General features: G+C 34.3%; 1 protein-coding gene across 1 annotated transcript in view; it reads right to left on the reverse strand.

The window, feature by feature from the left end:
* Positions 1-4,707: 4,707 nt before the first annotated feature.
* Positions 4,708-23,605, reverse strand: part of POF1B (POF1B actin binding protein) — a 130,530-nt gene continuing 111,632 nt past the window's right edge. Inside the window, exons 13-16 of the mRNA XM_059156811.1 lie at positions 23,409-23,537; positions 22,303-22,385; positions 7,918-8,032; positions 4,708-5,528 (exon numbers count right to left, since the gene is read on the reverse strand). Coding sequence (XP_059012794.1) covers positions 5,523-5,528; positions 7,918-8,032; positions 22,303-22,385; positions 23,409-23,537 — 333 coding nt within the window. The 3' untranslated portion in view covers positions 4,708-5,522. The remainder of the gene's footprint in view (positions 5,529-7,917; positions 8,033-22,302; positions 22,386-23,408; positions 23,538-23,605) is intronic.

The raw sequence follows: 23,605 nt of genomic DNA on the forward strand, positions 1-23,605 counted from the left end.
CAAGTGTTTAGGAAAGATTTATGCAAATGAGCATAAAAATAACGGACTATATTCAAATCAGTCAACATTCAATAGAATTCATGAACCTAGATATATATAGCCCTATTGCTTAAAATTGTCAATTGGGTTAATTATTCCTAAATGATTACTAACAGAAAAAGAAGAAATCTTTTAGCCACTCTATGTTAGATCAGTGCTTTATAAGCTTTAAGGTCTATGGAGTTCACCTAGTGATCTCATTAAAATACATTTTTTTTTTTGTTTCAGTAAGTGTGCGATGGGGCCCTCAATTCTGTGTTTCTAATAAGCTCCCATGTGTTACCACCATAGGATTAAAAATGTGTTAGACAAAATCCCCCAGTGTAATTCTGGTACACTTCAGCAAGTTTGCTTCAACAGATAGCCATGGCTAAGTGGATACAGGTAATCCATACTGAAGACATGGGAGGCATGAGTGGCAAGAAGGAAGAAGGCATATGAAGATCTTGTGGAAGAGCATTCAAGGCAGAGAAACATGCAAATACACATAACCTGAGATGGAACAAGCTTTGGCAGGACTTTGGTGAGGGAGTCTGACTGATAAGAGATGAGACCTGTGAGAATTTGAAATGGGAAACCCTTAGAGGATTTTAGGAAAGGGAGTAATATGATACAATTTACATTTTGAAGATCACTCTGGAGGCTCTGTGAGGAATGCATTGCAGAGAAGCTGAGGGAAACAGCCATGTGAAGAGGCTATTCCAGTTGTTCATAGTTACAGTGTAGCTGGAGAGAAATATATGGATTTTCTTTTACTTATAAATTGGGTCTAAGGGGCACCTGGGTGGCTCAGTCAGTTGAGCCTCCAATTCTCAGGTTTTGGCTCTTGTGATGATCTCAAGGTTTGTGAGATTGGTTCTGCCGTCAGGCTCTGTGCTCAGCACAAAGTCTGCTTGAAGATTCTCTCTGCCCCAACCCCCACTCATGTGCACACTCATATGCAAGCTCTCTGTCTCTCTCAAAGAAATAAATCTTTTAAAAAAAGTAAATTGGGTCTAGAAAACCTCAGCTAAGATATTACAAATAAGAATTCAATCCATGTTACAAACAAAAGAAGATTGTCAAAAAATACAGATTTTTACCAGCAGGTCAAAGTGATGAAATAAGGAGAAATAATTTGGTAATTACTAAAAAATTGTTTTTCCTGAACAGTTCACAGTCATTATGTGGAGATGGATTTGTCTGGTTGTCACTTCTAAATGGCCTATACCACAATGGAGAGGAAATTATTTGAATTGTTACTCGGGTAGGGCTCTCAAATTCAACCCATGTCTCATACAGGACAACTACCAGTTTGGACCTTGAACTGACCTTAAAGATAATGTGTGGTATATATGATATATATATCAAATATAGATGATAGATAACATCTATTGCAGAAAAATTTTAATCATACAAAAAATATAATGAAGCCCTATATAACTATCACCCAGCTTCAACAATCACTTTTTGGCCAATTTTGACTCATTTATATTCTTCATTGTTCCCTTCACCCACCCGCACCCGATTGGCTTAATCTGAAGATCCTCTTCTCCCAATGGCTTTAATGTGAAGTAAATCCCTGACCGCTTTTTAAAAAAAAAAGTTTTGAAGAAAAATATAGCACGATTCTTAAATATGCCTACTTCCAGGAAAAAAATTAATCACTTCCTGTGAAGGTAGAGGAACAGAAGAATCCACTTATTCAGATCTTCCTATTTCCCCTAGTGAGAATCAAGAAAAAAACTGGCTAGACTTGGAATTCTGTTCAGTAAGTTTAAGACTAAGAAAAGACTTAGAGAAAATGCAGAACTAAACTAGAACCTTGATTATATTATATCACTTGATTAGAGAAACTTCCCAGCTTTGTTCAGCCCCATTCTGTCGTTCCAAAAGAATTAGCTTTGTAAATTTGATACTGCTTAAGAAAGGTCTCTGCACCTGGGTGGCTCAGTTGTTAAGCCTCTGCCTTAGGCTCTACTTTGGCTCAAGTCATGATCCCAGGGTCCTGGCATCAAGCCCTGCATCAGGCTCCCTACTTACTGGGAAGCCTCCTCCTCTCACTCCCCCTGCTTGTGTTCTCTCTCTCACTGTGTCTCTCTCTGTCAGATAAATAAATAAAATCTTTAAAAAAAAGAAAGAAAGGTATCTTAGAATCTTGGATCCTAGAATAAGACTGGATATTGTTAATTGGAATCTGGAGGCCTCATAGAAGAACTTGTATAATTTGTAGGGTCAAGGCTCTAGTACAAGATATCTGAAGCTGAAAATGTTTTCATACGCCTTGTTCCAGTTGCTCTGCCTTTGTTCTAAGCATTGTCCAAGTAAATATTCCAAAGGGAACTCTGCTTCATTTTAAAATCTAGACCAATTGGCCATACTGAAACTATCTCCTTTAACCTATAATGTTATGTCCTAGTCACCATCCATTTGAGCCCAAAACCTCGTCATCCTAGATCCCAGCACCACCTACCCATCATACCCTGATGACTGGATCATCAGAACCCTTTAGGAAACCATCTCAAAAAGCTTATATATTCTCCCATTTTAAGAAATTGGTCTGTTTTGTTAAATCTTGGCACGTAGGAGCTAGGATTGTAAGATGTTGATTTTGTTAGCATACCAGGTACTGAATCAAAGCATATCGCAAAGGCTATCTCTTAATGTAAAGGATCTCTGGAACATAAACTTTAATAATGTAATTATTTTAACATAATGGGAGGGGAAACCAAACATAAAGACCCTAGACTTAACAATATCTCATCTATAAGAGACCGATTCAAGATTACCAAGACTTCCTGGTTATCATGTAATTATGTTATATAACAGTTCCAGTGTTCCTTTGTAGATGCAAAAGAACTATGTGTTGTCACTAAATGTTAAAGGTTTCATTAAGACAGACATAATTATTTCTTAGAATCTTTACTTTCAAAAATATTAGTATTTACTATTCTATTTATTATTTATTTCTTTATTTATTTTATTTATTCTAGGATGAGCATGAAATATATTTTTATTGAATAAACAATACTATGGAAATCCAATAAATGTAATAATGATGTGTGGTGGGGGAGAGGTACCTTGTTGAGAAGTCTTTTCACAGCATATTATTCACTTTCAAAAGAATTATGTCTACATGTCATCTCTGTAGATTACAATAATGGAAAGAAGTAAGAATGGCTTTTTATTTGGGTCATATAAATTGGGTTGTGAGATAAAGATTTTAAGGCTTACTTTTTTCCTTTTGTACTGTTTGTGTTAAGAAAACGTATTACAGTTAAAGCACTATTCACTACAAGGGGCTGAAGAATGATTCATGGAATCACATTTGAAACAATGAGTTATGGAACTGGGAAGACTAGGTTTGTAATTTGTAAATTGCATGTAATTTACATGTATCATGTAAAGCAGAAACCTGCATCAGCCAGGGGTCTGTCTATGTTACAGTGTTGTCTTTAGTAGTCTACATCAGGTATTTTTAAAAATATTAGAATGGCGCTTGGTAGTTAACATATAACTTCCTCATGAAAATATACAGCTAGGCTAAAAATATGTTTCCTACTAGGACTTCCACAAAGACCACATGAATACTTCATATATATATATATATATATATATATATGCACAGGAGCCGGGGCAGAGGGAGAGGGAGTGGGAGAAGAAGACTCCCCTGCTGAGCAGGGAGCCTGACAAGGGGCTCGATCCCAGGACCTTGGGATCATGACCTGAGCCAAAGGCAGACGCTTAAATGACTGAGCCACCCATGCGTCCCTTCACATATTTTATTTAGACACGTAAATTATCTTGCATGTAATTACAAGTCTCCATTTTATTTGATATCTAAAGCAAAAGATACTGGAGCATAAATCAGATAAACAGGTATTTCTCACCTGATAATATCTTTGTAATTTTCAAAGATAAGCTGTCTGAAACTTGTGAGAGGGAAAAAAAATCACTACTATTTCTATTGATCTTAACCATACATTGGAAAAGGAATACATACATCTAAGTTTGTTAAGTATAATGAGCACCCTGTTCAAAACCCATTCATTATGCATGGATCAAGTGAGTCACTGAAGTATTAATTTTTTAACTGTCCCCAAATTTGGACATTGTTATTTTTACTTAACATTTTGAGAAAATCACACTTGTTCTAATTTTCAAACAGTTATGGCAGCAATTTTCTATCAGGCTACTAAAATCTTCCATTTATATCAAATGTAATGGGTAGATAATGTGGCATAATTTTGTTACATGTGTAGTTAGCAGGGGAGAAACTATGCTGTTGTTCCTACACCAAGGGAAAAAAATGTAAGGACTGTATAGCTCATGAAGAATATTAACATTTTCTATCACAAAATATTGATAAAAGTGAAATTGTATTAATCCAATTATAGAGCTTAACATTTTAGTAAATGTATTAAGATAATAACATAAAGATCTTAGCTTCATTTCAAGGTCTATTTGAATATTTATATAAGAATGTTAAAAGCATTTATCTCATTTTAATTTTCACCAATTTCAACTTTAACCATAGGGGTTGAAATTAAGAAATTTCATTCTTATTTACTAATGTATTTGGAAAATATTTTTGTTCATGTGGCAAAGTCATTAGAACCCAATTAATCAACCAACTTATAAGTCCATTAAATACTATAAAATCTTTTTCTCCCAAATAGGATACAGGTATCAAGTATTTGTTCTTGCTCTTTTTATTCCCAAAGCCTTAATGCAACAATTCAGTATTACATGTTGTATACTTCTATTAAAAAGCCCGCCTTCCTTCTACCCACTCCTACAAAATAGTATTACATATTTCTAAGGAATTGGATAGACTCATTTGAGGATGATATGCTTTGAAAGAACAGATTTGCCAAGCCAAACCACTGATATGTTCTTAGAATCACAGTAGTATAATGTGTAATTTAGTGGATTTAGTTATTTTAAAAGATATTATCCTACTTCCCTGGTAAATGAAATTAACCATCACCTTCAATTTAGTTATGTCTCTAAAAGGTATAAATAGCATGTAATAGAGCATCTCTATTAGTCACAGAGTTTAATGTGAGAAAAGCAAACATGCTGTATATACAATATAGTTAACTTAAAAAAAATTCAATAGTTTTGCCTTCTTTTTGGTTAAAAAGCAGTATTTACTTTAAAATTTGTAATGGAATAACTTGTAAAATCTCTACCCCAACAAATTAGTTCAGTGTCTAGGAAGTACCCTAACTGAAAAAACAGTGTATTATGTTCTACAGTGTCTGGAATTGATGTTTAAACAAGCAGATTTTACTATTGAATACTATTGAATGCTATTGAAAAATGTGATAGAAAAGCCTCATTAGTGGCTGGAGAAATTGTTATCTGCAGAAATAATTCATTCCATTAAATTTACTGGGTAGTTGCATGGTTCAATATTTTGATTGACCATTAGTTACGGAAAATGTATGGAAAAGTACTAATGTAGATGCACAAAAAGCTCCTTTGAGTTGGGGATCCATTCATGGCTAGAAAAGGGAAAAAAAAAAGTTAGTTTACAACTAGTTCATAATTCATTTAAGATATTCTTGTATATACACAGTTATAGGAAATGATTTAAATTGATATTCATAAAACCAAAGGAAATGTGCTGCATTTTTGTGGTAATTTTTTTTATGTACATTCAGTGAAACAATGGTTTATCTGACTTTAGTTAAGATACGTTTCAATGACTGAAGGGAACATTGAGTAGGTTTCTTCTATGTGTCTTATTTAGAGACTAAACATATCTGTTAATAAATATAAATCTACCATCTGTGAACTTACTAAAATATATTTTGAACTTCCTCTCAGTATCTAGTCCCTTCCAGATATCAAGTTTGATGTTTATTGCTGCACATTTTTAATGGAGAGAGAAATAATAACTATTATTCTGTAGACCCTTCATTTGGCAAGTCCTCACATTGATGCATATGTGGTTAGTAGCTGCAGTTGTTTCCCAAACTTAAATTTCAGTATCAAATCTCTGAGTGATAAATTTTAAATCCTATGCTGACTTTCCCTTGCTGCTCATCTGGTTCTTGGGACACCAAGTACCTTAATCATTTAATTAGTAATAAATAATGATCAGCTAATGTCCTAAGAAATACAACACATGTCAGCGCTAAAATTATTTTTGGGGAGAGGTTACCAAATGTTGCTTGCTTTCGTTGATGATAGACAACCATAGAATCAAGATTGATGGCTTGATTGTAATTAAAGAAGGGCTTCAGATCTAAAAGCATTTTGAATTTTTTATTTACTCAAATATTTGAGCTCTCAACTAAAAAAATCATTTTTAGAGTGAGTTAACAGACTTCATTTTGTTAACTACACATCTACAGTAATTTATTAACAATAGCTGCAGTCTTTTATTAGCTATAAATCTGCAATTTAAAATTTCTTCAAAAGGTTCTGCAGAATAATTGGCATTTGTATATTTATCTATTTTTCCTCATGGCATTCGTAGGCATTTTAAAACTTATTAAAGTATAGTAAATCTATAGGAAAAGTGCACATGTAAGTATATAACAATATGAATTTTCCCAAACTGGACACACATATGCAACCATTACTCAGATCAAGCAACAACACATTAGTATCCTAGTAACCCTCCTTATACTCCCTTCTAATCAGTACCTGCCCTCAAGGATAACCACTTACTGATTTTAATAACCATAGATTAGTTTTACCTGCTTTTAGTACTTAAGCAATTTTCAACATAACAAAGGCCATCATTTTCACTGTTAAAGTTAGATTCTGTGTGGTTTAGAGCTGCCATCTTCAACATTTTTTATGTCCATTACACTTGAGGGATATCATACATTTCCATCATTATCAATGGTTTCTGTAAGAATCTTTTGGCAGTAGTATAGGAGTATGCAGTTAGGAAGAAAAGACCCCAAGGTGATTCTATTATGTTAGAGTTTCTCAAACCTCAGCAGTATTAACATTTTGGGCTGGACAATTATTTTCTGTGGGAGACTGTCCTACTAAGATCTTTAGAAAGATCTAAAGAAAGATCTTTGTAAGATCTTTAGAAGCATCCCTGGCTTTTAGCCATCAGATGCCAATAGTACCCATTCCCCAGTTGTGGAAACCAAAAATGTCTCCAAACATTGCTGAATGTCCCCTAGGAGGCAAAATTGCCTGATAGAGAGCCACTGCACTGAGGTGAATATATTCCCCATTTGATGTTCACTACTTTAAAGGTTGACAGAACAATAAGTAAAAGTTTTAGTAAAGTAGCATTAAGTCCCTTATAAGAAGATGGTTTTAGTAATCAGCACCACTTAGCAACGTATTGGCCTACTTAAGAAGGTGCTAAGGTCCATGTCACTTGGTCATCTTGGAGGATGTTATAGAAGGTAGATATTAGAATGCATGACCTATAAAATATTTTTCATCAGCCTCACTATAACTGTGAGATTTAAGGCTGGAGGATCTTAAAATCTGTTGAGAAAGACAGACATACCTCCTCACGTCCAAAATACTGAACATTTTCTATCTATAGTAAAAAGTACCACATTCAAGACTGAAAGACAAATTCTATTAAAACATGCCTCTTCTCCATACACCATTCTTCATAATTGTCTATAACATTTTCTACCTGCTTAAGAAAAAATTGGGATTTTTTTGAAAATTTGAGTAGAATCAGTTCAAAAACAATTATATTACCTGTGTATGAATCACTCTAAAGTTTCTTAATTCATACTACATGTCAGTAAGGAAAACATGGGGAAATTTTGAAAAGAAAAAAATGAACTGCAAGATTTTAGTTCACTTTAATATTTTACCACAATTTCTGAGGGCTGTTATAAATAGAATATATATAAATTTCTATTCTTAGTAGGACTAGAAATATACAAGGCAACTTACACAAGTCCATTTGTCTTCTGTTTTCTCAATCACAATAGTCTGTGTGTCACTACCTGGTGGTATATATTCATAGTCATCATAAAGGAGGCCTAGGATTGGATATTGTGTCCTGTACCTATACAGAAAAAAGTTAGTTTACAGCCTGCATAAGAAAATGATTCATTCTTTTTTAGTCACTCCAAGTTTGATTTTCCTTATTAAGTCAAGTTGGCTTTGAATGACTTTTAACTCTAAAAAGAAAATACTTACAAAGCTTTACTACCATTATTTTCAAAAGAGTAATAGTACTGCTTCTGCAATAATGGACCACTGGTAGCACAAGACAATGATCTTAGAGAAGGGAACCAAATTACATGAGCCCTATCAGTACCTACCTCACTACATAGAGATTTTCTTGGTCACAGGATGGGGAAAGTGGAGCCAAATAAATTCCTTCTGTCTCACAAAATTGAAATGACAGAATTTCAAGTAAAGCTATGCCAAAGCACCTGGTGTGGAGCAGAATACCAGACAGAAGACAACTATATAGATAAAGGTCAAGAGTCCTGTAGAGGGTTCTCCACAAGTCTTTGGATAGCTACTGATTAAGGTAGGCATATGGAAAAACTACGGAAGCTGCAGAAAGAACCACTGGAAAGGAGGAGCCTGGAAATCCCTGGAGTTCACATAATGAAGGGAATAGCTTGTGTTTCACTAACCAGAATGGAAAGATCTCCTAATGCAGGGGGGCATCAAGAAGAAACTACAGAAGAGTATTTTGGTAGCATTAGGATGATGTTAGTCCTATACTGCAGGTTTTAACAGTTTAAAAGTAAGACTTGAAAGTATTACACTATATCCAGTTCATTTTGTCTCAGAATAAAACCACAGAACACCTGCAGTGAAATAAAAATATCTAGAACTAAAGTATGTAAAATTACAATACATGTCATTGAGTAAAAAAAAAAATTAGTAGTCATGGAAGCAAGAAGATATGACTGGTAATGAGGAGAAAAACAAATTAGTAGAAACAGAACAAGAAATGACAGATAAAAGAAATAAGTATTCATGGTTGCATCTATTAAAATATATATATATATTTAAATGTATACTTAAGAAGTTAGAAGATAACTATGGAGAGATATGAATTTAGGGCCATTGTATTGCCTGTAAGGTGACTTGCTGTATATGGTCTCTGTTCCTTTCTGATCTACCACTTGTAGGCTCTCTCTTTGCTTAGAGGACCCCTTTCAATATTTCCTGTAGAGCTGGTTTGGTGTTTGCAAATTCTTTCAGTTTTCTTTGTCCTGGAAGCTTTTAATCTCTCCTTCTACTTTCAATGATAGCCTAGCTGGATATAGTATTCTTGGCTGCATGTTTTTCTCGTTTAGTGCTCTGAAAATATCATGCCAGCTCTTTCTGGCCTGCCAGGTCTCTGTGGATAAGTCAGCTGCCAATCTAATAGTTTTACCATTGTATGTTACAGACTTCTTTTCCCGGGCTGCTTTCAGGATTTTCTCTTTGTCACTGAGACTTGTAAATTTTACTATTAGGTGACGGGGTGTGGCCCTATTCTTATTGATTTTGAGGGGCGTTCTCTGAACCTCCTGAATTTTGATACTCGTTCCCTTTGCCATATTGGGGAAATTCTCCCCAATAATTCTCTCCAGTATACCTTCTGCTCCCCTCTCTCTTTCTTCTTCTTCTGGAATCCCAATTATTCTAATGTTGTTTCGTCTTATGGTGTCACTTATCTCTCGAATTCTCCCCTCGTGGTCCAGTAGCTGTTTGTCCCTCTTTTGCTCAGCTTCTTTATTCTCTGTCATTTGGTCTTCTATATCACTAATTCTTTCTTCTGCCTCATTTATCCTAGCAGTGAGAGCCTCCATTTTTGATTGCACCTCATTAATAGCTTTTTTGATTTCAACTTGGTTAGATTTTAGTTCTTTTATTTCTCCAGAAAGGGCTTTTATATCTCTCGAGAGGGTTTCTCTAATATCTTCCATGCCTTTTTCAAGCCCGGCTAGAACCTTGAGAATTGTCATTCTGAACTCTAGATCTGACATATTACCAATGTCTGTATTGATTAGGTCCCTAGCCTTTGGTACTGCCTCTTGTTCTTTTTTTTGTGTTGAATTTTTCTGTCTTGTCATTTTGTCCAGATAAGAGTATATGAAGGGGCAAGTAAAATACTAAAAGGGTGGCAACAACCTCAGGAAAATATGCTTTAACCAAATTAGAAGAGATCCAAAATCATGAGGGGGGAGAAAGGGGATAAAAAAAGGTTCAAAAAGGAAGAAAGAAAAAAAAAGAAAAAAGAAAAAAAAAAAAGAAAGAATTTTAAAAAAAGAAAACACCTTTCAGAAAGTGGTTGTTTTTCTGTTTCCGGAATTGCTGTTCTTCTTCTCTTCGATCTGCCGATGGATTTTCAGGTGTTTGCAATCTTTAGATAAGCTATCTAGCTGATCTCCGGCTAGCTGAAGTAGTCTCAGCTTGCTACTTCTCCGCCATCTTGACTCCTCCTCGATAAGATAGTTTAGATCTGGGATTGACCAGCATTTTCTTCCTCCTGTCTAGCTGCACCCGCAGTCATCTGGTCGGGGTTGCCCAGAGTCTGCTGCCGCCTGCTCCACCTCCACCCCAAAGCTCAGGGGTACTGGACGGTGTCTAACACCCGCCCCACTGAAGCCCCGCCTCTCTGAGGAGCCGGGAGCCAGCGCGTGGCTGCCACTCTGGAAAACAGCATGGAGGTTCCTCAAAATGTTGAAAATAGAACTGCCCTATGACCCAGCAATTGCACTATTGGGTATTTACCCTAAAGATACAAACGTAGTGATCCAAAGGGGCACGTGCACCCGAATGTTTATAGCAGCAATGTCCACAATAGCCAAACTATGGAAAGAACCTAGATGTCCATCAACAGATGAATGGATCAAGAAGATGTGGTATATATACACAATGGAATACTATGCAGCCATCAAAAGAAATGAAATCTTGCCATTTGCGACAACATGGATGGAACTAGAGCATATCATGCTTAGCGAAATAAGTCAAGCAGAGAAAGACAACTATCATATGATCTCCCTGATATGAAGAAGTGGTGATGCAACATGGGGGCTTAAGTGGGTAGGAGAAGAATAAATGAAACAAGATGGGATTGGGAGGGAGACAAACCATAAGTGACTCTTAATCTCACAAAACAAACTGAGGGTTGCTGGGGGGAGGGGGTTTGGGAGAAGGGGGTGGGATTATGGACATTGGGGAGGGTATGTGCTTTGGTGAGTGCTGTGAAGTGTGTAAACCTGGTGATTCACAGACCTGTACCCCTGGGGATAAAAATATATGTTTATGAAAAATAAAAAATTAATTAAAAATAAATAAATAAATAAATAAATAAAAATTAAAAAAATAAAAAAAAAAAGAAGTTAGAAGAAAGTATGAATGCATGAGGAGAACAATGGAGGATATAAATATCTACCTCGGACTTCTAAAAATGAAAATTACATTGTATGGGATTAATAGCAGAATATGCCCTGCAAAAGAAAATATTACTGAATTTGAAGACATGAAGAGAAATGATCCAAAATAAAACACAAGAAAAAAACCTGGAAAAATATACAGAGTATGAGTTACCCATGGGGAATATTATATGTGTAACTGAAGTCCTACATGATTGGCAGGAGACAAAAAATAATTGAAAAAATAATGACCAAATTGTTTCTACATTTTATGCAAACTTTAAACACACAGATCTAAGAAGTTCAGTGAACCTCAAGATAACGAATGATGAAGAAAAACAGGCAAAGAGAAAGGACCCAAGTAAATAATGAGAAAAGAAAGAAGTAACAACTGACACCACAGAAATAGAAAGCATTATAAGACAATATTGTAAAAAAGATATATGCCAAAAAATTTGACAACACAGAAGGAAAAATACCTAGAAACATACAATCTTCCAAAAACTGAATGAAGAAGAAGAAATAAAAAATCTGAATATACTGATTACTAGTAACAAAATTGGATGAATTGTCCAAAAAATAGCAAAAAATAAAGTCTAGGGAGCATTTGGGTGGCTCAGTCAGTTAAGATTCTGACTTTTGATTCCACTCAGGTCATGATCTCAGGGTTGTCCAATTTTTTTCAATTTTATTTATTTTTATTCTTTGTTTCCTCTCATCATATTTTATGTGTGTGTGTGTGTATATATATATATATATATATATATATATATATATATATTTATTTATTATTTTTGGATATAGTTTCTTTCAACAAGCAGACCAAAATACACCCATGAACTAGTTTTGTTTGTTTTGTTGTTGTTATTGTTCTTTTTTCTTTTTTCTTTTTTCTTTTCTGGACAAAATGATGAGATGAAGAAATTCACCCCAAAAGAAAGAACAAGAGGTATTACTCATAGTGTATTTAATGAATACAGATATAAGTAAGATGTTTGGGCTAGAATTTAAAATTACAATTATATGGTTACTAGCTGGGTTTGAAAAAAGCTAGAAGACACTAGAGAATCCCCTATGGTAGAGACAAAGGAACTAAAATCTAATAAAGTTAAAATTAAAGAAGCTATAACCAAGATGCAGCCCCAAGAGGAGGCGATAAAAACAAGAATATATGAATCTGAGGAGGAAATCTGTAATATGGAAGATAAAATTGTGGAATATAATGAAGCTTAAAAGAAGAGGGAAAGAAAATTATTAGATCATGAACCCAGTCTTAGTGAACTCAGCAATGCCATAAAGTGAAATAATGTCAATATTAAAGGAGTCTCAGAAGAGTGGGAAAAGGGGGAAGAAGTTTAATTGAACAAATTATAGCTGAGAACTTCCTTAATGTGGGTAAGGAAAAAGGCATACAAGTCCAAGAGGCACATAACTTTACTAAAAATCAAGAAAAATAGGTCAACATCACAACATATTATAGTGAAACTTGCAAATTGCAAAGATAGAGACAATATTAGAAAGCAGTTGGGGAAAAGAGATCCTTAACCTATAGGGTTAAGCAGTAGATCTGTCCACAGAGACCTGGCAGGCCAGAAAGGACTGGCATGATATACTCAACATCCTAAATCAGAAAAATATGCAACCAAGTATACTTTATCCAACAAAGCTATCATTCAGAATAGAAAGAGAGATGAAGAGTTTCCAGGACAAAAAACAAAAACAAAAACAAAACAAACAAACAAAAAAAAAACTGAAGGAATTTATGAACGCCAAACCACCCATACAGGAAATATTAAAGGAAACCCTTTTAGCAGAGAGAAAGACCAAAAGTAACAGACCAGAAAGGAACAGAGACAAGTTATAGGAACTGCAACTTTATAGGTAATACAATGCCACTAAATTCATATCTTTCAATAATGATTGTGTATGTAAATGGACTAAGTGCTCCAATAAAAGACATAGGGTTACAGAATGGATAAAAAAACAAGACCCATCAACATGCTACTTACAAGAGACTCACTTTAGACCCAAGACACCTCCAGATTGAAAGTAAGGAAGTGGAAAATCATTTATTATGCTAATGGACATCAAAAGAAAGCTGAGGTACCCATAGATTTTAAGCCAAAGACCATAATGAGAGATGAAGAAAGAGACTGTATTATAATTAAAATGTCTATCTAACAAGAAGATCTAACAATTGTAAATATTCATGCCCCTAACTTGGCAGCAGTCAAGTGATAAACTGATTAATAATAAAATAAAGAAAATCATTGATAATAATACAATAACAGTAGGGGGCTTTAACATCCCACTCACAGCAATGGAGAGATCATCTAAACAGATCAACAAGGAAATAAGGGCTTTGAATGACACCCTGGAACAGATGGGTTTAACAGGTATCTTCAGAGCATTTCATCCTAAAGCAGCAGAATACCCATTCTTCTTGAGTGAACATTGAACATTATTCAGAATAGATCACTTACTGGATCACAAATCAGGACTCAACTGTCAAGAAAAGACTGAGATCATACCACGTATATTTTCAGACAACTCTACTATGAAACTTGAAAGTCAACCACAAGAAAAAATTTGGGAGGACCACAAATACATGGAGGTTAAAGATGATCCTACTAAAGAATGAATGGGTTAACCAGGAAATTAAAGAAGGATTTTAAAAAATACATGGAAGCAAATGAAAATGAAAACATGACAGTTCAAAACCTTTGGGATGTAACAAAGGTGGTCATAAGAGGGAACTATATAGCATTACAGGCCTATCTAAGAAGCAATAAAACAACTTACTTGCACCTAAAGGAACAGGAAAAAGAACAGCAAATAAAAGCAAAATCTAGCAGAAGAGAAATAATACAGATTAGAGCAGAAATGAATGATATAGATATCAAAAAACCAGTAGAACAAATTAACAAAACTAGGAGCTTGTTCTTTGAAAGAATTAACAATTTTGATAAACCTCTAGCCAGACTTATCAAAAGAAAAGACCCAAATAAGATCATGAATGAAAAAGTAAAGACCACAAACAACACTGAAGAAATACAACCAATTATAAGAGAATATTATGAAAAATAATGTATCAAAAAATTAGGCAGTCTGGAAGAAACAGATAAATCCTAAAAACATATAAACTACCAAGACTGATCAGGAAGAAATAGAAAACTTGAACAAACCCATAATCAGCAAAAAAAAAAAAAAAAAAAAAAAAACTGAAGCAGTAATCAAAAGTCTCCCAACAAACAAGAGTCCAGGGCCAGATGGCTTCCCAGGGGAATTGTACTAAACGTTTAAAGCAGAATTAATGCCTATTCTTCTGAAACTATTCCAAAAAATAGCACTAAAAGGAAAACTTCCAAACCCATTCCATGGGACCAACATTGCTTTGCCCCCAAAACCAAAGACCCCACCAAAAAGGAGAATTACAGACCAATTTACCTGATGACCAAGGATGCAAAAATTCTCACCAAGGTACTAGCTAATAGGATCAAATAGTATATTATAAGGATTGCTTACCACAACCAAGTGGGACTTATTCCTGGGCTGCAAGAGTGGTTCAACATTCACAAATCAGTGTGATACATCACATTAATAACAGAAAGGACAAGAAACATATGATTCTTCAATATATGTAGGAAAAGCATTTGACAAAATACAAAATTTGTTCTTGATAATAACCCTCCATGTAGGGATAGAGGGAACATACCTTAATATCATAAAGTCCATATATGAAAGACCCATAGTGAATATCATCCTCAACAGGGAAAAACTGAGAGTTTTCCCCTAAGGTCAGGAAAAGGACAGGGATGTCCACTCTCACTGCTGTTGTTTAACATAAGTCCTAGCCTCAACAATCAGACAACAAAAGAAATAAAAGCATCCAAATTACCAAAGAAGAAGCAAAACTTCCACTCTTGCTTGTGACATGATACTCTATGTAGAAAAGCCAAGAGATTCCACGCCAAAATTGTTAGAATTGATATAGGAATTCAGTAAAGTCAGAGGATATAAAATTAAAGCAAAGAAGTCTGTTGCATTTCTATATATAAACAATTAAGCAGAAGAAGGAGAAATCAAGGAATAGATCCTCACTTACAACTGCACCATAAACCATATGATATGTAGGAATAAACCTACCCAACAAGGTAAAGATCTTTACTCTGAAAACTAAGAGCACTTATGAAAGAAATTGAATAAGACAAAAAGAAATGGAAAATGTGCCATGCTCATGGATTGGAAGAACAATATTGTTAAAATGTCTATGGTTCCCAAAGCAATCTACACATTCAATGCAATCCCTTGTCAGAATACCACCAGCATTTTTCACAAAGCTAGAATAAACAATTCTAAAATTTGCATGGAACCAGGAAAAAAACCTGTATATCCAAAGAAATGTTGAAAAAGAAAATCAGAGATGGAGGCATGACAATTAAACTTCAAGCTGTATTTCAAAACTGTGATCATAAAGACAGCATGGTATTGGCACCAAAAAAGACACATTGACCAATGAAACAGAATAGAAAACCCAGAAATGGACCCTCAAGTCTATGGTCAAATAACCTTCAACAAAGCTGAAAAGAATATCCAGTGGGAAAAAAGACAGTCTTTTCAACAAATGGCATTGGGAAATGGACAACTACATTCAGAAGAATGAAACCGGACCACTTTCTTAAACCATACAGAAAAATAAACTCAAAATGGTTGAGAAAACTTAATGTAAGACAGGAGTCTTCCAAAATCCTAGAGGAGAGCATAGACAGCAACTCCTTTGACCTCAGCCGCAGCAACATCTTGCTAGACAGATCTCCAGAGGCAAGCACAACAAAGGAAAAATCAATTATTGGGTCTTTGTCAGGATAAAAAGCTTTTGCAGAACAAAGGAAACAATCAATAAAACTAAAAGTCAACCTACTGAATGAGAGAAGATACTCACAAATGATATATCAGGTAAAGAACTAGTTTCCAAAATCTATAAAAAACATATCAAACTCAACACCCAAAACCCAAAAAAAATCCAGTCAAGAAGTAGACAGAAGATATGAATAGACATTTCTGCCAAGAAGACATCCAAATGGTTGATACATAAAAAAAAAAAAAAAATACTCAACATCACTCAGCATCAGGGACATACAAATTAAAACCCACAATGAGATGTCACCACAGGCTGGTCAAAATGGCTAAAATTAACAACTTGGAAAACAGATATTGGTAAGGTCACAGAGAAAAGGAAACACTCCCACACTTCTGGTGGGAATGCACTGGTGTAGCCGCTCTGGAAAACAGTATGGAATGTTCTCAAAAGTTAAAAATGGAGCTACTCTATGACCCAGCATTTGCACTACTAGGTATTTACCCAAAGGATACAAACATAGTGATTCAAAGGGGCACATGCGTCCCAATGTTTATACAGGCAATGTCCATAATAGCCAAACTATAGAAATGTAAATAGCCCAGATGTCCATTGACAGATGAATGGATCAAAAGATGTGGAGATATCTATCTATATCTATCTATATCTATTACATATAATAGATATATATGTATAAAGAACATATATATCATTATATAGATATATATAAAGAAATACCAAAAACTACTACTCAGCCATCAAAAAGAATTAAATCTTGCCATTTGCAATGATGTGGATGGAACTAGAGTGTATTATGGTAGGTGAAATAAGTCAGTCAAAGTAAGACATATACCATATGATTTAATTCATGTGAAATTAAAGAAACAAAACAGATGAACTTAGGGAGATGGGAGGAAAAATAAAATCAGATAAAAACAGAGACAGAGACAATCAATAAGAGACTTTTTGATTTTAACTATAGGAAGAAAACTGAGAGTAGCTGGAGGAGAAGTGGGTTGGGGGATGGTGTAATTGGGTGATGGGCATTAAGGAGGTCACAACATAATGAGAGCTGGGTGTAATATGAAACTGATGAATCACTAAATTCTACCTTTGAAACTAGCAAAACACTATATGTTAACTAAATTGAATTTAAATTAAAAAAGAAGTATTAATACATATTCCCCTCAAATTATTCCCCCCAAAAAGAGGAAGAAAAGCTTCCAAATACATTCTATGAGGCCAGAATAACTCTGACACCAAAACAAAAGACACCACAGAAAAGGAAAACTACAGGCTAATATCTGTGATGAACATAAATACAAAAATCTTCAACAAAATGTTAGCAAACCACACTCAATAGTGCATCAAAAGGATCATTCACTATGATCAACTGGGATTTACTGTGAGGATGAAAAGACAGTTCAATATTCCCAAAGCAATCAACATGATAAACCACATCAACAATGAAAGAATTAAAATTATATAATCATCTCAGTAGATGCAGGAAATGCATTTGACAAAATTCAACGTCTCTCCGTGAGTAAAACTCTCAGAAAATGTGTTCAGGGAAGTCATACCTTCACATAATAAAGGCCACATATGAAAAACCTGCAGCCAACATCATATTCAATGGTGAAAAACTGAGAGTTTGTCCTTAAAGACCAGGAACAATATGTGGATGTCCACTTTCACCACTTTTATTCAACAGAGTACTGAAAGTATTAGCCACAGATGACAAGAAAAAGAAATAAGAAGTGTCTATATTGGTAAGGAAAAAGTAAATGTTTCACTATTTGCAGACAACATACTATACTTAGAAAACACTATAGTCTCTTCAAAAAATAATTGGAAGTAATAAATGAATTCAGTAAAGTCACAGGATACAAAATCAAAGTACAGAAATCTGCTGCATTCCTATAAACCAATAAAGAAGCAGCAGAAAGTGAAATTAAGAAAACAATCCCATTTTCATTGTGCCAAAAAGAGTAAGATTCTTACAAATAAACTTAACTAAGGAGGTGAAAGACTTGCACTTGGAAAAGTATAAAACACTGAAGAAAGAAACTGAAGACAACACAACAAATGGAAACATATGCCATGCTTATGGATTGGAACCCCTAATATTTTTTAAATGTTTATGTTACCCAAAGCAATCTACAGATATAATGCAGTCCCTTAAAAGAATAAAACCAGCATTTTTCACAGAACTAAACAAATTATCCTAAACTATTTATGGAACCACAGAAGACTCCAAGTAGCCAAAGCAATCTTAGGGGGAAAAAAAGTTGTAAGTATCACAATTCCAAATTTCAAGACACATTACAAAGTACATAATCAATACATTATGGTACTGGTACAAAACCAGACACATATGTCAATGGGAAAAAAAATAGAGATACCAGAAAGAAACCCACACTTACATGGTCAATTAGTCTATGAAAAAGGAGACAAGAATATACAAGGGGAAAAGACAGTCTCTTCTACAAAATGTATTGGGAAGACTGGACAACAACACACAAATAATGAAACTAGACCACTTTCTGACACCATACACAAAAACAAACTCAAAATGGATTAAAGACCTAAACTGAGACCTGAAACTATAAAAATCCTAGAAGAAAACACAGGCAGTAATTTCTCTGGCATTGGCTATAACAAATTTTTTTCTAGGTATGTCTCTGAAAGCAAGGGAAAGAAAAGCAAAAATAAGTTATAAAAAAGTTTGCACAGCAAAGAGAATCATCAACAAACATAAAGGCAACCTACTGAATGGGAAAAGATATTTTCAAATGATATATTTGATAAAGGGTTAACATCAAAAATTTATAAAGAACTTATACAAATCAACATCTAAAAACCAGCAATTTGTTTAAAACAAAAGCAGAGAAACTTCTTTTTCAAAAGAGGACAGATAGATGACCAACAGGCACATGAAAAGATGCTCAACATCACTTATCATCAGGGAATGTAAATCAAAGCCACAATAAGATAACATCTTACACCTATCAGAATGGCTAAAATAAAAAAAGTCAAGATATAACAAGTATTGGCAAGGATGTGGAGAAAAAGGAACCCTTATATACTGTTGAAGGAGATATACATTGGTGCAGCTACTTTGGGAATCAGCATAAAGTTTCCATAAAAAATAAAAATATAAATACCATATGATCCATAATTCCACTACTGAGTACTTAACCAACAAAACAAAAATACTAATTTAAAATGATATGTGCACCCCTGTGTTTATTGCAGCATTATTTGGCCAAGATATGGAAGCAAAGTAAGTGTCTATAGATAAGGAAGAAGAAATGTATAATGGAATATTACTAAGCCATAAAAAGAATCAGATTTTGCCATTTACAACAACTGGATGGAACTAGAGGGTATTATGCCAAGTGAAAAAATTCAGACCAAGAAAGAAAAATACCACTTGATTCCATTCATATATGGAACCTAAACAAGAACAGTAACAAAAAAATAAACAGAATGCAGAATCGGACCTATAAATACAGAATACAAACCAATGGTTGCCAAAAAGGAAGTGGTTGGGGGATGGGTAAAATGGGTGAAGGTCTGTAGGAGATATAGGCTTCCAGTTATGGAATGAATAAGTCATAGGAATAAAAGACACAGCATCAGGAATATAGTCAATGATATTGTAATAGTGTTGCATGGTGACTGGTGGTAGCTACACTTGTGGTGAATGCAGCATAACATAAAGAGAAGTTGAAACACTGCATTATACATCTAAAACTAATATAACATTGTGTGTCAACTACACTCAAATTAAAGCTCTGGCTGCTATATGTAAGAGATGAATCACTGCATTTACTCCTGAAATTAATACTAAACTATATGATAACTAACTAGAATTTAAATTAAAAAATAAAACATAAAAAAGGAAAAAGAAAGAAGTCTATTTACAGTAACATCAAAAACAATTCTATTGGGATGCCTGGGTGGCTCAGTGGGTTAAGCCTCTGCCTTCATCTCAGATCATGATCCCAGGGTCCCAGGATTGAGCCCCACATTGAGCTCTCTGCTCAGCAGGGAGCCTGCTTCCCCCTCTCTCTCTGCCTGCCTCTCTGTCTACTTGTGATCTCTCTGTGTCAAATAAATAAATAAAATATTTAAAAGCAATTCTGTTATAGTACAATCAAAAAATATAATACTTAGAAATAAATATAAGAAAAAGAAGTATAAGACTCATGCAATCAAAGTACAAAATACTGTTTTAAGAATTTAAAGATCTAAATGGAAGGGATCCAATGCTCATAGATTAAAAGACTTAATATTGTTAACATGGCAACAATACCCAGTGTTTTCTACATATTTAATGAAATCTCTTGATAAGCTTATCCTAAAATACATATGGAAAAGCAAAGGACCAAAAATAACTAAAGCAATCTTGAAAAGAAGTTCAAAAATTCACACTCCTGGTTTCAAACCTAACTAAAAAAGCTATAGTAATTAAGGCAGTGTGGTACTTGCATAAAGACAGATGAATAGATCAATGGAGTAAAACTGAGAATCTACAAATTTACCCTTACCTTTATGGTCTTTTGATTATAGACAAGGATGCCAAGTTAATTCAATGGGTGAAAGAATAGCATATTCCACAAAAGATACTGGGACAACCAGGTAGCCCCATGCACAAGAATGAACTTGCACTCTTACTTCATACCATAGAAAAAAATAACTCAAAATGGTTCATAGATCTAAATGTAATAGGTAAAACTATAAAACTCTTAGGAGAATACATGGGTGCAAATTGTCACGACCTTGGGTTAGGCAACAGTTTCTTAATATGATACCAAAAGCACAGGTAAAAAAAAAAAAAAAGAAAAAAGAAAAAATAGGTGAATTGGACTTCCTCAAATTTAAAAACTTGTGCTGGGAATGATACTATCAAGATAGTAAAAAGGCAACCCATAGAATGGAAGAAAATATTTGCAAAATCATATCTCTGATAAGGGACTTGTATATAGAATATATAAATATCTCTTGAAATTCAACAGTAAAAAACCAAAAAATTTAATTTAAAAATGGACAAAGAATTTTCTCCAAAGAAGATCTATAAATGGTCAATCAACACATGAAAAAATACTAAACATTATTAGAGAAATATAAGTGAAAACCACAGGAAGATGCCACCTCCCATTCTTAGGATGGCTATAATCCAAGCGATTAACAGTAACAAATGTTGGGGAGGATGGAAATAAATTGGAACCCTCAATATACTGCTGGTGGGAATGTTAAATTGTGTAGCGGCTTTGGAAAACAGTTCAGCAACTCCTCAAAAAGTTAAACAGAGTGACCATGTGTCCCAGCAATCCCACTTCTAGGTATATACGTAAAGTGTTGCATATCTGTGAAATATAATATTATTTAGTAACAATAAACAATGAAGTTATGACACATGTTAATGTGGATGTATCTTGAAAACCTTATGCAAAGTGAAAGAATCCAGTCACTAAAGACCACATTTTGTATTCCATTTATATGAAATATATATATATTTATATACATCATTTATATGAAATATCCACAGTAGACTTTTGCTCAACCTATTCCTAAAGGGCCACTTTCTATTTCATTTTGCTAAATAGCTGGGATGTAAAGCTGTTGTCAGATTGTCACTGTGAAGGGAGATGCCTAAGAATGATGTCTACATAGGAAAGAGCAGAGCCAAAGATAAAGAAGGACATATTTCTGAACATGTATTTTGAGCACACAAATCCATCTGGACATCAAACAACAAGAATTAAGTGAATTAAATAATTCCCAGTTGAAGCTGGGTTTGTCATGTGCAACTGAAAGAATCTTAACTCAAATGGTTGGGTAAACAACAAATTATTTGTTTTTCACATACATTGTATTTGATATATTGTAAATATGGGAAAACTGTGCTACAGAATTTTGTTTACCATTAATAGCTATGTCTTTTTGTAAATATTCATCCTTCAGTAGATTTACTGTACCACAGAACAAACTCTGTCTTAGGGTATATGTATCAATTAAACATGCTATAACTTGGATTAAGTAATAACTAAAGCCATATTCAAAATTCATTTTAAAATACATTACTTTTTAGTGGTAATAGTAGTCCTTCCACCACTGGAGGGTTGGTTATAAGATGAAAATATTTCTTGTCTCAACTTTGAGAGTTCCTTACAAATAAAAGACAATACAATTATTTGAAAACAGTAGAAATATGGGGTAAGAAGTATGTTTGATCATTTAACAAGGTTACTAAGAATACTTTTTCCCTTCCTTTTTAGCTTGGACATGACAATGTTCTAATCCTACCTGTTGAAAACTATATACTATTGCTTCATGGTACCTAATAAGTTACATAATATGCGTGGTCAAGAATTCACTAACTGGTATAGGATTTCTATATTTAAGGGATATCATGATATTGAACTGGCCTGATTCTCAAGATAAAGATGAGAAAGTTCTTTTCCTAGGAAGCTTGAAAAGTATAGTCATAGCAGAAAAGTACTGAAACTTCAGTATGGAAGCAGGTATTGTTTCCTAGCAGAAGGTTACCACAGATCATTACTATAAGCACCATTAGTTCAATAACAGGGGTATAACATCAGCCACAATGTTTTGGTAGTTCCTTCCTTCAGTACCTATTTTATAACAGATCCTGGGCCATATGCTACAGATACAGAGAGTAATATAACACATTCCTTCACTGAAGCAACTAATAATAAAGAGCAAAGACCTCACAGTCTTTCTGGAAGTTTCATTGCTAATGAGATATAACATTAAAAATATTAAATGCATGGGATGCCTGAATGGCTCAGTTGGTTAAGGGTCTGTCTGCCTTGGGCTCAGGTCACAATCCCAGGGTCCGGGGATCAAGTCCTGCATTGGGCCCCCTGCTCAGCAGGGAGTCTGCTTCTCCCACTCCCTCTGCAGCTCTTCCTCCTCATTCTCTCTCCTCTCTCTCTCTCAAAAAAATCTTTAAAAAATAATAAATGCCCAATAACACTCTTTTTTTTTGTTTCAGTTCTTGGTTTCACTTAAATTATATATCCTAAAATATGAACCTTCCACTTCTTCACAGTCAGTTATATTCTATTTCATGAATAAAATGAGTTTTGGGAATGTGTCCTTCTCTAGTCTGTGGGAAGTATTTATCATACTTAGCTGAGTTCCATCTCTACCACTTCCTTTCTTACCTCTGACTGACGCTTTATAAGGGAATCCTTCTCTTCCAGCAAGCTTGTCAGTTCATGAAGCTTGAATTGGAAGTCACTGCAACTTCCTTCTCTTCTTGAAACATCTTTTTGGTACTGATTTAATTGAGTCTAGTGATTTAAAAGAAAGGAGAATTATTATAAATCTGATTTATGAGATAGGTAATTGAGTTTCAAGA

Source organism: Mustela lutreola, chromosome X (genome assembly GCF_030435805.1).
Source record: "Mustela lutreola isolate mMusLut2 chromosome X, mMusLut2.pri, whole genome shotgun sequence".
In the NCBI taxonomy this organism is placed as follows: Eukaryota; Metazoa; Chordata; class Mammalia; order Carnivora; family Mustelidae; genus Mustela; species Mustela lutreola.